Source organism: Dreissena polymorpha, chromosome 9, assembly GCF_020536995.1.
Source record: "Dreissena polymorpha isolate Duluth1 chromosome 9, UMN_Dpol_1.0, whole genome shotgun sequence".
Classification (NCBI taxonomy): domain Eukaryota; kingdom Metazoa; phylum Mollusca; class Bivalvia; order Myida; family Dreissenidae; genus Dreissena; species Dreissena polymorpha.
In genome coordinates this window covers 66,238,154-66,252,670 of record NC_068363.1, presented here as the reverse complement: position 1 = coordinate 66,252,670, position 14,517 = coordinate 66,238,154, and the positions used below count along the sequence as shown (strand labels likewise).

Below are 14,517 nucleotides of genomic sequence, written 5' to 3'. Positions count from 1 at the left end.
TTTCGCCGAAACCTCCATGTGCTACTCCTATAAATATGAGGTCGATTTACATCGACCTTATATCGTTTAACGTTATTTTGCAATAGCATTGTTCCGACATGAATTCATGTCGGAAGCTTTAACGGCATCAAATTCATATAACAGCACAGAATAATCATGCAATAAATTATTAAACATAAAATATAAACATTATTTTACTAATTGCATTAGAAGAATGTTTATACAAACTTACAAGTAATGATAGTCCAGACCTTAAAACACTACCACTGTTCAAATTCCATATTGTTGCCATATAGCACTGTGTAAATTGAAAGTTGCATAATGTTACCTCATTGGTCAGTTATAAATACATTGTTTCTCTATATATAGTATTCGATTTAGACGAAAATAATAATTTACGTGGAATGTAATATTAGTTTTCCATTAAAACTTTGATCTTGCCGTGTGTGTTTATGGACGTTATTAATTATGTTATACTTATTTTTGTATTTCATTAAGAATTAGAACGTGTAGCCCTTTTTGTTAACTGTTTTTAGCAAACGATTCGCGGAAAATAGTTAAAGCGACACTTTCATTTAAAGGTTTAATGTGAACAATATTAAATGAAACCTTTTTTGGTATTAATATATTTTATTGACATGTTAAATTCGATACTTGAAAAGGTGTTTGGTCTTTAAAAAGATGTCGCTGATATTGTTAATTTCAATAACTGTTAATATTCTCAATGTTGTATAAGAAATTGAATAGTTTTACTGAGTTGTATTCCCGCCTAAAATCCGATATCGTAAAACGCGCAACGGTTAAGAATAAGGTCTCAATAAGTTTAAGTATTCAGATCCGAATATCAGCAGCTGTGCCAGCTGGGAAGCCCCGTTTTGGCTTTAACAACCGCAAGCGAAACAACATACTTTTTTAAGTCTTGCACTTAGACTCCGTGATCACAGAAATAACATTGAAATCCCCAAACCAAGATAATATTTGCATTTAGAGTAAGGAGTATGCACAAGAGTTAAATTGGTTGAAAGAACGAGAAAGGGTAAATTATCTAAAGGATTTAAGTATAGTGTATGTCCATTAATACAGTGTCGGAGACTTTTTTCGCTTTTAATGAACTATTCGATTATCAGTATTTTGTTTCGATGATTATTATGTCTCACTCATAATGAGCTTCTCCACCTTTATTCATGATTTAAATTTTGTTCATGTACTTTAATGTATGTTTTGTTTACTTGTGAGTGTGTGCGTGTGAGCATAGGGCTGGTGCGTATTTCTGCATTTTTGTTTTCTTTTTGTTGATTTCTTATGAAAATATTTTGGGCCTCATATGGCGTATTAGATCGAAATAAACACCTACCATATATTCTTTAAAAAAAATGTTTTATTAAAGGGGCCTTTTCACAGATTTTTGGCGTGTTTTGAAGTTTGTCATTAAATGCTTTATATTGATAAATATAAACATTGGATCTAAAAAGCTCCAGTAAACAATCAAGAATAAAATTTAAAAAAGGGAAAAAAAGTAGCCCGCATCAGGGCTCGAACCAGTGACCCCCGGAGTCCTGGAGTAAAAACCAATTAGACCGCTCGGCCATCCTGCCAAGTATGTGTAAGCGACCTATTTTAAACTTTATATAAGCAATCTTCGTAGTTTCACAAAATTAAAAGAACAAAAATAGAATTCTCCAAATTATTCAATCGTTTCGCGTTGCAACGCTTTATAATTTTCAGGTTTTTAAATCGCCAAAAGATGCGTATAATGGCTATATTAGACCATGGTAAATGTTCAATATTACTGTTTCCTCACAAAAATCATAACTAAAACGAAAATGTGCGAATCTGAAACAACTGTTTTCAATTTTGTCAATTTATCAAAACGTGAAAAGATCCCTTTAAGTATTAATCCGTGTTTGTTGTCAAACACATTTTTATTAAAGAATACATTTCATAACGTTGCGCAACAACTAATGATGCATACAACTGGTAGTTTTAACACACACATATATGTTTCATTTAATTAAAGAGTACAGAAAGCTATCAAGTGATGTGGTTTGTTGTACACCAACAATTGGTTATGTGTAACCTATTCAAAAAATAATTTCGTTCAAGATAATTCATTGTAATTCTATAAACGACAAACACACTTCGTGTGTTGTGTATGTTTATACTTAAAATGTACAAAAGTGGTTTAAAAGCACATTTTTTACACATTTAAGAGGTAATCGCTCACATTAATGTCTAATTAATGATAATTTTATGTATTAGATTTAACGAGAAAAACTGAAGTATGGTCGAATAGTAAGGTATTGGGCCACCTTTTACCACCATAGGGACCGTTAAGTAAAAATATTCTATTATACTACATATATATATAAGGGATACAACTGTGAAAATTCCTGCACACAACCATGGTGTAAACAATAGCGAAAAATTTGCTTCCAAACGCAATAAATACACCAATTAAACTGTATTACAACAGCCAAGACATTTATATTTCAGAAAATAATTCACTTGGCAATAAAGTACAAGCTTTTCATTGAACTAAGAGAGAAAGTTTCATTCAAAATGCTCAAAAATCCTTACTTGGACACAGGTGTGCACAGCTGAAAACTGAGAATTCTAGAAGTAATTTTCGTATTCCTTTGTTATAAAGCTCTTTTGCTGGTACATAATCCTTGGATAGTTTTTTTCATAGTAAAATAGAACATAATTACTATTTAGTGAGCATATTTTGCTAGAAATTCATATCAATCTACTTTAATTTCACAATGACAATGTTTTACTTTCATTTTGGATAGTTCACATGTATTTCTAACATGCGATTTGATTGGTTGAAATTCCACTGCAGTAATAAATCCAGCCATTCACGTTCCACGTAACATTACCTTACAAATTGCATACAAATCCTTGAAGATAGTAGAAATGTAAACAAATTTAATATTTACGGTGTTTTACATATATGCAGTTATATGCAATTATGGAAGGTGTCTACTTTGATTAATAAAGTGTCTATGGATAATAAAACAAGGTAAAATTTGCTCAACTTCTCTGTAATTATTAAATTATGAAACAAAATGTGTCAAAGTGGGTGTGCACACCTGTGTCGCATATCGAAAATTTTACCGTTTTTTATGAAACTTTCGTTTCAAACACTACTACGAACACTTTTACTGCTATAAACATAGTTATTATCTGATAGATAAATGTCTGAGCTGTTGTTATACAGTTTTTTTGGTGTAATTATTGCTTTTGGAAGCGATTTTTTTGCTATTGTTCAGACCATGATGTTGTGCAGGAAATTTGACAGTTGTATCCCTTGTATATATGTATATAGTATAATAGAGTATTTTTTACTTAACGATCCCTGTGTTTACCACCGTATAGGGGACTTACCAACTGTTATAAAGGCTGGAAAGGGCTGGAAAACTCTGGAGCGACAATGGCGTCCTCCTTACCTCGCTAACACAGCTCGAATATGCTCTCCTCACGAGAAACCCCGGGAAAACGCGCCGTAGCCACAACTAGAATTTACTACCCACAAGAAACTCGTCCAGTCTGGTTCCCACCTCGCAGAGCCTGGTTCCCGCCGTCAAAATAGCGAATGCTACAGAAGTTTAAGTTGAAATCAATTTGCTATAGGAAAACGACGTTAGGCGTTTAGACGTAATCGGTAGATTACGTCTAATTATTTGGACTATCCATGTGCATGCACATGCGCATGCACATTCCCTCAACCTAACGTTTTGATTTCGGGTTAGGTTGTCAAGCTTGTAAAACTGTACCACACTTACAACGTTGACTTACCATGATAAAATCCATTTTACTGTATCCACGACGGTAGTTAATCCGATTATTTCCAGACACATTGCTCCACTTATAAATCGATTGTGTAACGGAAGCACGCGTTAATATATCTGATAGTAATATCGTTATGAGCTTGAATATGAAAGGCTACACAACACCAACATCAATCGCAAAATACACATGCACCAATATCATTACCAAGGTTGTAAAAATGTTATATGATACCAAATATTTGTATACATACATACATATATATATATATATATATATATATATATATATATATATATATATATATATATATATATATATATATATATATATATATATATATATGCGTGTGTGTGTGTGTGTATAACAAATGTTATTTTGTAAACTGTTAAACATGAATGTAAATATATATGTAAATAACTTTTACTGATAAATGCACCTGATATGTACATGTACCTGGAATCAAACATTATGGCTTGCCTACGTGAGTTTTTCTATATTTTTGGCTTTCTAACAAGGAATATACAATTTCACCCCCCCATAAAAAAAAAAGAAAAAAAAGAAGGCTACCTAGATCTTATATCCATTTCAAATATATACTAAATATATCGTTCATATCTAAATTAACACTTTTTAATATATAAACTCTAGTTACATTTCATTAGACTGGAACTTACATTTTTCTCCGAAATGACCCAATAACCCTGGTCTAAGACAAATACACGTTATATTATTTTTATTTTATTTTTTCCTTCCATTGCTTCCAAACGTTTATTTATCTATTTATCTTTTATTGTATTTTCACAATCAAAACTACATGCTGATGTATCAGCATATATCTAAAAGATATCTAACATGATGCAACATATCTCACCATTAACCGGTTATATATTTCTTTGTGTTACATGCGGAACGATGGGCATATTGCCTCTTTTCCTGAATAAACATCTACATTATGTTATATTTTCCTCAGTACATTTATTATTCTGTACTACTTATTATTAAACAAATGCTATATTATCGGATTGTAAAACATTTCACTTGTTCAGATGTCTCTGTATTTTTTATAGAGAATATATTGTACTTCATAAAATTGTGTAACAATATGCATGTTTTATTATGACCTTGACTTTGATATGTGTAGAACATCTTTTGTATACTTTTGTGTACTCATGGGCATTTCTGCCCCGATGTATTTAGAAATAAATCATAAAATCCATCATAGCGATAATTTGTTTTATATACCGATGGAACACATTTCAACATTTATATATAAATAAAGTGAATATTATAAAAAAATTCAAACTTAATTATGGAGCAGTCGTCTTTCGAACTTAATCTACGTTTGCGATCATCCGCATATGTCGTTACATTAGCTTTGAATCTTATTGTTTTTGTTGTTAAGAGTCGTTAACGGTTTAATGCTTCAATGACTACAACATATTATTCTTGAGCAGTAGTTGAATACCCTTGTTATAGAATTTTTATAAGCGAAAGGCTTAGTGGTCGGTTGAAAATGTCTTTCATCCGGTTTAAACCTCCGTTGATTTTCATAGACAGTTCCAAAGCGGTGGCCTCAGTTTGAATAATTTTAATATTTAAAGATGGGTGCATGTTTTGTCCGCTGATCTTTAGGCGTTTGGTCACTAATATTAAGTAAGGATATGAACAAGAATGTGCATAATTCCTTTCTTTGACATACCTCAAAATAGTTAGAGAAATATGTTATTCATCTTCGAATAAGTCAAGAAAAATGGATCATGTTTCAGGTTCCATACTGGAAGATAAATATCTGAAATACATACTGCTTCAGTACCTCCAGTGTGTATCCAGCAATTTTAAATAATGGAAAAATCTAATAGACGTATTTCAAAGTTAATTATTTCATTTTCCATAAAAAAAACATACATGTACAGACTCAACAGCGGTTCGAAATAGATTGCTCATGCCGAATAACGAATGCATAACAGTATCGTACAACGTATTACAGAGCTCCAGTGGAAAATGTCACTAGTATAGTTATTTCAAAATAAACCTAGGGTTTCTTTGGTTTAATCACTATTTATTTAGTTCATTGAAAGTACATATAAGCAATACAATACAAACATACATATTATATTTGAGCAATATGCTAGGCAGGTAGAATTGCAGTATTGCTTTACATAAAGGCTGTAAAATACAATTGGACAGAATTGAGAAGGAAGCTCGAAGCTTATACTATGTCTCTCTTCTGTCAGTTAGAAGCGCTGCTGTAATGGTGTAAACAACCAAACGTATAACAACTATTTAACGACATGTCAAAATTACGAACAATATATTACAGTGATAGATAATTGCATACTGGTTAGAAATGTAAAAATACTATAACTTATAATACAAAAAGTATAACAGAGTAATGTAGATAGCATAAGAGCTAATAAGTGGAGAAGGAAAGGGATAGCAGTGGAAGAGTAGAGTTTCAGAATAAGAGAAGTTGCGGTAAGAAAGGAAGTAGTTGCGGGAACGGGGCATCGTTAGCAGAATATGGTTTGTTCCTGAGATAGAAATGGTTCAGAATCTATGACTATCTCGGATGAAAGACTGAACATGTTTGAATATTAATGAATTTACTTCATATGAGCCGTCTTTAACACCGAAAAGCAGAAGTTGCAAAGTTATGGGTAAGAATCTAGACAGATTGTTAAAAAGGATAACTCTTTTTTCTGTATAAATGGGACAATTGAAAAAAAAGTGATATGTGTCTTCAATCGCACCGCATTGACAGTATGGACTTTGTACAATGTTTTTTGAGTACAAATGTTCATTTAAACTGCTACAATGCATTCGTAAACGCGCATGTAGAATATTAGATGTCCGCTCCCCATTGTAGAAATGCTGGGGAATTATTTTCTTATCTTTGCTAAGATTTGCTTTGAATGCAGAGAGAGAAGGAGCCGTTCTCACCGATTCCGGTAAATTGTTCCATAAGTTTATAGTTGATGGTAAGAAAGATCGTGTAAAAAGTTGTGATTTGCATTGGATACTGCGAATGTTGTTAGAGTTACGAAGTGGATAAGCAGATCTTTCTCCCACGCTAGAGGGGATAAGTGTGCACAAGTATGGGGGTGCTAGTGAATTATACATTTTATAGAATTGGGTAAGTTTATGTTTTGTTCTCCTTTTTTTTAATGGTTCGAGAGCAGTTTCATTGTATAGGTTTTGCAAGGATGCCAAACGTGTTCCCCCGCTGATTATCCTTGCTGCTTCCTGGTGAATCTTCTCAAGTTCTATTTCATCTTGTGTATTAATGTTATCCCATACTATATCAGCGTATTCAAGAATTGGTCTAATAAATGTTGTGTAAATCGAAAGAAGGGACTTTCTATCGAGCGTAAACTTGAACGTTCGCTTTCAATTGAGTCTTTGCCATGCTTTCTTCTTGACTGATTCAATATGGTCATGCCAGGAACATGTATCAGAAAAAGTTAAGCCTAGATGCTTGTGAGACGAAACATCAGTGATTTGGCAGTCGTTGAAAAAGAGAGGGGGATGGATTGGGCGGTTGATTTTTCTAGATATAACTAAGGATTCGGTTTTGGATGGATTGAAGGTTACCAACCACTTATCAGCCCAGGAATGAATTTTTGCAAGATCAGTGTTAAGATGATTAGCCGCATCAACAGGGTTGTCGACGATGATATATAGCGTGGTGTCGTCTGCAAATAGGCGAATTGGACAGTGTATACCTCGTACTATGTCATTTATATAAATGAGAAAGAGGAGGGGCCCTAATATAGACCCTTGAGGGACACCAGCGTTTATGGGTAATGGGTCAGATCGGCAGCCAGAGATTACAACACACTGGGTCCTCTCGTGTAGGTAGTCTTTTAACCAAGATAGAAGATTGCCCGAGATACCACTAAGCCGGAGCTTGTGGATAAGTTCTTCATGCCATACTCTGTCGAAGGCCTTAGAAATGTCGCAAAAAACGGCTCGAACCTCTTTACCTTTGTCAAGGGCTTTACAAAAGGAGTGATACACAGAGACTAATTGGTTCACAGTGGAATCTTTTGGAATGAATCCTGATTGAGATGGGGTTATAAATTCAATAGCCCTCAAATGGTTAAAAATATATTTGTGGAGAATTCTCTCGAGACATTTACTTAAAACACTTAAAAGGGAGATCGGTCTGTAATTTTCAACATCCTGAGTATCAGACTTTTTGTGAAGTGCACAAACAATTGCTTCTTTCCAGCTCCGTGGGACCCTACCATTACTAATAGAAAAATTGAAAAGATTTTGTAGTGGACCTGAAATCTCAGATGCAATTTGCTTTAGAACTTGACTATTTATTTGGTCTGGACCTGATGCCTTTCCCGTTTTCATAACCCTAATGGAATCCAAGACATCTTGACGGGAAATAATGAGATCTTCAAAGACGGGGCAATCTGGCTCTTGGGAATGTAGGTTGTGCATATGCGTACTTGGTGTAGTTAAAGTAGATTGAGATTGGAAGAATGAATTAAGAATATTTGCTTTATCAAGGGGTGACTCATATATGGTACCATTATGAATTAATGGAGGCAACTCGTTTTGTGTGGTGTTTTTATTTGTGAATTTTTTTATTATTTTCCAAAAGTCGGTTGATGAGTGTTGATTTTCACGTATAAGTTTAGCGAGATTTTCAAAGTGCACTTTTTTCGCTGATCTGACAAGATTATTAACAATATTACGTTGTTGGCGAAAGATGTGCCAGTGTCGGTCTAAATTGGTAGCCTTGGCTTTTTTGTATGCTCGTTTGCGGCGTCGGATTTCCTTACGAATATTAGTATGTAGCCATGGAGGATCGGCTGTTCTTATTGTACATATTTTGTTCGGGATTGTAGCTTCGCAGAGACTGATAAGTTGACGTATGAAATTTGAAGTATATATGTCAATATTATTATCACAACAACTGTTCCAATCGAAATTCTGCACAAGTTGTCTTAGATTAGTGTAGTCCCCATCTTTATATCGCCATATTTTACGTTTAAAATTAGATCCAGCTATTTTATTGAAGTTTATGACGCAGTAGACTGGTCAATGAAATCGAAGTTGCTGGTTAAGAAAGGGTTCTTCAACGCCGCTTTTTAGCACTTACAAGGAAGATGTTACTATAAAAAGATCAAGAATGGAATTCGAGGTTTCAGTAAAATGAGTAGGTTCTTTAATAATCTGTGTGAGATTATACTGTAAAAGAAGGGAGTCCATTTTGATCCTGCACTGTGGTTTATTCATGTCAAGATTAAAATCACCTGTGATAACAATATTCTCAATACCGGTGTCAACGGCTAGTGAGATCGAATCGTTTATGCATTCTAGTAGATAAGGAGAAGAGTTTGGTGGTCTGTAGAAAGAGCAAGATAAAAGACGTCTTCCCTTTATACGTAGTTCGACCCATAGACATTCTAGATCATCATTTTGTAGGTCAGGTCGCTCAATGGCAAAGAGATCGGATTTTATGTATACTAGAATACCTCCATGGGGATCGTTTCTTCTATCCCGTCTGAACGGCTTATGATAAGAAGGGAAAAGTAAGTCGTCAGTGTCAACTGTTGAGCTGAGCCAAGTTTCAGTAAGCACTATAATATCAAAATTTTTGATATCTGCATACAGAATATCTTTCTTGGCGAGGAAGCTCTGAACGTTGTAATGAACAATTTTAAGATTATGGGCATATGCATCATTTATTGAAGATGAGAAAGATGTACCCGAAGAAGAGGATGACATATCAAGGGAGCTGTCGGGTCCAGGATTTGGATGGACATCGCCTCCTCTAAGAAGAAGGATTGCCAGCCAGCAAACTAACTCGAACATATTCATTTGTTGAAGTCCTTTACTTTTCATTGTACGTGAGTGGAACAAACCTATCCTCATCTTGTACACTCCTATGTCAGTGTACATCATGTAATGCTGAGTGCAAGAAATAATTGGATGAGGAAAAAGCTATCGTGCGCCCGGCCCGCAAGAAGTGAAAGAAGGAAGGAGGATTAATGAGAAGAGAAGAATAACAAAAATAAACAAAAAAAATGGTCATGTTGATGTTATAAAGAGATGTTAAAACCTCATTTGATAAATTTATATTTTGGGCTGTATAAGTGATACAGAAAGTAGAGCTTATATTGAATGATCGCGTAGTAACATACTAGTACAAGGATCTACGCAACATGAGCTTCGTACTTGGGCAAACCGAAAAATGACAAGCTTTTTACAAAGCTTGAAGTATATGCTACTGCGGCGTGTTAACGGGATAGTCTGTGTTTGTACAATGTGCACGATTTCCGCAAGCTGAAAGAATACATGTGCACTCAGTGTGTGGCGAAAGATTGTAGATTACTATTCAGGCACAAGTTAGGAGTGAGTGATCGTGTTAATTGTTTTTTTTTCTTAATACGAGCTTGATATTGAAAAGTGCATCTTATTGGGTGATTTTTTATGAAATGTGTGTAGTTGCATTTAAAAAATAAAATAGAAAAGGATGTGTGTATTCACCAAAGTGTAAATATTCATTTTCCGACATTGTGGATTTATTTATTCGTGGATGGATTACCAGTTGATGTGGGCTTTATTGCACACCACAGTTGAAGGCAACATTTGGACATATATTTACAAGAAGCGAGTCTGGTAAGATCTTACAAATCATAGAAGAAGGTAGATGTTTGCTATTAGATATGTTGGATAACTGCTTGAATAATTGACCTAGCATATGGATTTACTTGCAATCAGTCAATCTGACAACACAATAGGTCTAAACAAATATCCTAACAAGCAAGATAAGCTATCTGGCAGCTGAGCTTCAAAATATATGAGTGGTTGTGAGTACACAAAAGGTTAAGTTGCTGTACAGCAAAAGATAAATCAACCAATAACTGGTGTTCAAATATGTAAGTGTTGAGATTTCACAAGTAACAATTAATTATGTTGATGTACAAATATAAAATTGGTCATCCAGTATGTGGGGTTAAACTGTATAAGTGCAAGAGAGTACATAGGTACCAAATAATTAAACTGCTGTACAAAATAAGATAACTCAGTCACCCAGGAACTGTTCAAGTTCATATATGATTGATAGAAAACAGTCAATACACACATGCATAACATATTGTAAATTGACTTATAAAACATATCCATTTATCATATACACCTTAAATATTTATTAAGTAAGTTAACACCTATATTATGTTTAACTATAAGTGCAAGAAAATACACAATCAATACACACATGCATAACAAATTATTAAGTGACTTGTACATCATTACAATTTACTGGGTACATATAAATTCCAATAATATGTACTAAAAAGAAGTATCTGAAACATTTACCAGTTTTATGTTAAAAAATAAATGCTTGGGGAAATCAATTCAGAAACATGCATGCATAACATATTGTCGAGTGACTTGTACAACATTACCATGTGTCATATACACCATGAAAGAATTATCATATAATATACATACTATGTTCATAATTACCATTTGTTGTCAACTACTGATTACCATCATTTACCTAACACAACTTTAATATGCACCATTTTTATGCACCATTTTTATACAACATGGTCATAGATTATTATTTTATAACATGGTGTCATTTGTTATGTACTCCAGTACACCATTAGCATTTATTATCTAATAACCTCAGGCTTATAGAAGCAAGATACATATTTGTCAATGTGGATGGCAACTCAATAGATTTGATAAATAATTTGTTTTTAATTTATGCACATTTTGAATGTAATTATTGTAGTATCAGTACCTATTTTCAGTGTTGAGTTGTTTTTTATTCATTGTGTGCAGTGAAATAATTAGATGACTCACTTTTGTCATAATCTTGTAATGTTACAAGAGAATGGAAGTGGGTCAATGCTTTTTTGAAATAGAAGAACAGTAATATCAAACGATCTTAGAAATGGAAAGCGGAAATGTCCAAGATTATTTGAATTGTTTATTAGGTAGTGATTTTATTTTTTGTAAAGATGCTAGCTTATAATCGTGTTTATCGGATTGGGTTCAAAGTTTGTGATTGCATTTTTTATAAGATGTGCATATCCACAGATTGATTTTAGAAATATATGGATCAGATATATCTAGTGTCAACAATGAAGTAAAAAAAACAAGTTACCTGCCATGTGTATTGGTTCTTGGTTTATTTTAGTTTGATTTATTGTGTGTGTCAATGAAAACAATTATGTGGATGATATTGTGCATGAACCAAGCAGTGGTGCAATTTATTATCCAAACAGATTGAGGAAAAGTTTAAATACAGTATGCATAATGCTATCAGCAAGTCTATTAAAGGTGTAGTGCAGAGCAGTATTGTTTGATGGTTGACAATAGATATATCCTTATACAATAATTTCTTAACATGAGAACATATTAAGATTTCTTTTAGAAGTTACATTGATAATTTTGAAATAATATAGTATTTTTTAGAGTACCGATAACATATGAGTTATGTAGATAACCCCTTAGGGAAAGGAAATTTATAAATATAAGCAGTTTTTTACCAGTTTAATTTAGAAAATTGGGTGTAAAACTACATTAACATTATTTAAGCAAGAAGTAAACCTGGTTGTGGTATAATACATTTACATGTAAGTGTTATTATTGATATTATTTTTTTAATTCAAACTGTAAATAGATCCTCATGGAGTACACATTTACATTTTATAGGTATATACATGCAATGTGGCAATGTTAAAATGTATTTTCATTATAAAGTTATGTTGGTATTGAAGAAAAAAAAGGTATTTTAACAATTTTCATTACTTTAACATGGTTTCACATATTGACATTTCAATGGAAAAACACACAGTTATTATGGATTTGTTTTTAACATATACATAATTTGCATGTCATATATTGCATTTACACAGTATATTCATATTATATTTGAAAAAAACAACATGAGACAACATTTTATTAAATGGTCACACAAATTAATGAAAAAAAACAGCACCTTGTAAACTATTTACAGTCAGTAAAAAAGTTTGTACTATGGCTTTAGTATTATGTCTTTTTAATTACTTGTTTTGACACATTCATGTTATTTTATTTGTAATTTTTATTGTTAAACATAAATTTATTTTAATTATATAAGAAGCCCTTTATGTAAGATATGACAAGAAATATGGGTACAGTTTAAGTTACATACAATAAGAACAACACACAATTTTGACAATTTACATAACTTTTACATTATTTGGATGGCATTTGTAACAAATATTAGAGTAGGAGTAATCACATTATGTAAGTAAATAGGCAAATATTTGCATTGTTGTAGGTAAAAAGTCAGTGAGTATATGGTAGAATGAGTTTACTTAACATGGTTTCACATATTGGCATTTTAATGGTAAAACACACAGTTATTATGGATTTGTTCATAACATATACACAATTTGCATGTCACATATTGCATTCACACAGTATATTCACAGTATATTTTAGTAAAAAGGAAAAAAGAGACAATTTTAGAAATTGCTTACACAAATTATTGGAATACAGCACCTTCTAAATTATTTATTGTGTAAATTATTGTGTACTATGGTTATGGTATAATGTATTTTAAATTACTTGTTTCTATGCATTAATGTAATTCTATGGATAATTTCAATTGATCAACAGAAATTTGTTTTAATTATATGAGAAGCTCTTAGTGTAACATGTGACAACAAGTTTGAATACCGTTTAAGTTATATAGATCTACAGTAAAATAAAAAGACACACAATTTTGACATACATTTGCATGGCACACTTATAATTATTTTTTAACATATTTATGTACACATACACATAAACATGTACATATCTTGTACAAGAGCACACACATTTGCATAGTACACATATACATGTGGTATTGTTTTACTTATTTATATAGTTATGTATTTATATATGTATGACTAGTTATAAAGAATATGATACCATGATTCATATATGTGTTAAGTTATGTATTTAAATATTTATATCAAATACAAATTGTACACACTATTATACGCATGAACATATCTTGTACAAAAACACACACATTTTCATAGCACAGATATGAATATAGTTTTACTTATTTATTTACACATACACATAAACATATCTTGTACAAAAGCACACACATTTGCACAGTACACATATGCATGTGTTGTTTTTTTTAAAACTTATTTATTTAGTTATGTCTTTATATGTATGAATAGTTATAAAAAATATGATACCATGATTCATATATGTTTTAAGTTATGTATTTGAATATTTATAACAAATTATTCACACTATTATACAATTGAACATATCTTTTACAAAAACACACACAGTTGCATGGCACACATATAAATATGTTATTTTTGTTTACTTATTTATGTACACATACACATAAACATATATTGCACAAAAGCACACAATTGCATAGAACACATATACATATGTTTTTAAAAAAACTTTTTTATGTAGTTTTGTATTTATATGTATGACTAGTTATAATCAATATGTTACTATAATTCATATATGTGTTCAAGTAAGTATTTAAATATTTATAACAAATTATACACACTATTATACACTTAGACACAACTTGTACAAAAGCACACACAGTTGCATAGTACACATATAAAAATGTTAATTGTTTTACTTATTTATTTGTTCAATTATTTGTTAGAGTATGAATTTTTGATTCTCATATGGGTGGAAAAGACTATAAGGTAAGATCTTCATAAACAAAGTGTT

The 14,517-nt window shown here is 32.0% G+C and overlaps 1 protein-coding gene across 1 annotated transcript in view; it reads right to left on the bottom strand.

Annotated features, from left to right (window-relative positions):
- LOC127844463 (deoxynucleoside triphosphate triphosphohydrolase SAMHD1-like) overlaps window positions 1-3,895 on the bottom strand; it is a 44,020-nt gene extending 40,125 nt beyond the window's left edge. Inside the window, exon 1 of the mRNA XM_052374706.1 lies at window positions 3,799-3,895. Within this exon, the coding sequence (XP_052230666.1) occupies window positions 3,799-3,860 (62 nt within the window). The 5' untranslated portion in view covers window positions 3,861-3,895. The remainder of the gene's footprint in view (window positions 1-3,798) is intronic.
- Window positions 3,896-14,517: the final 10,622 nt, after the last annotated feature.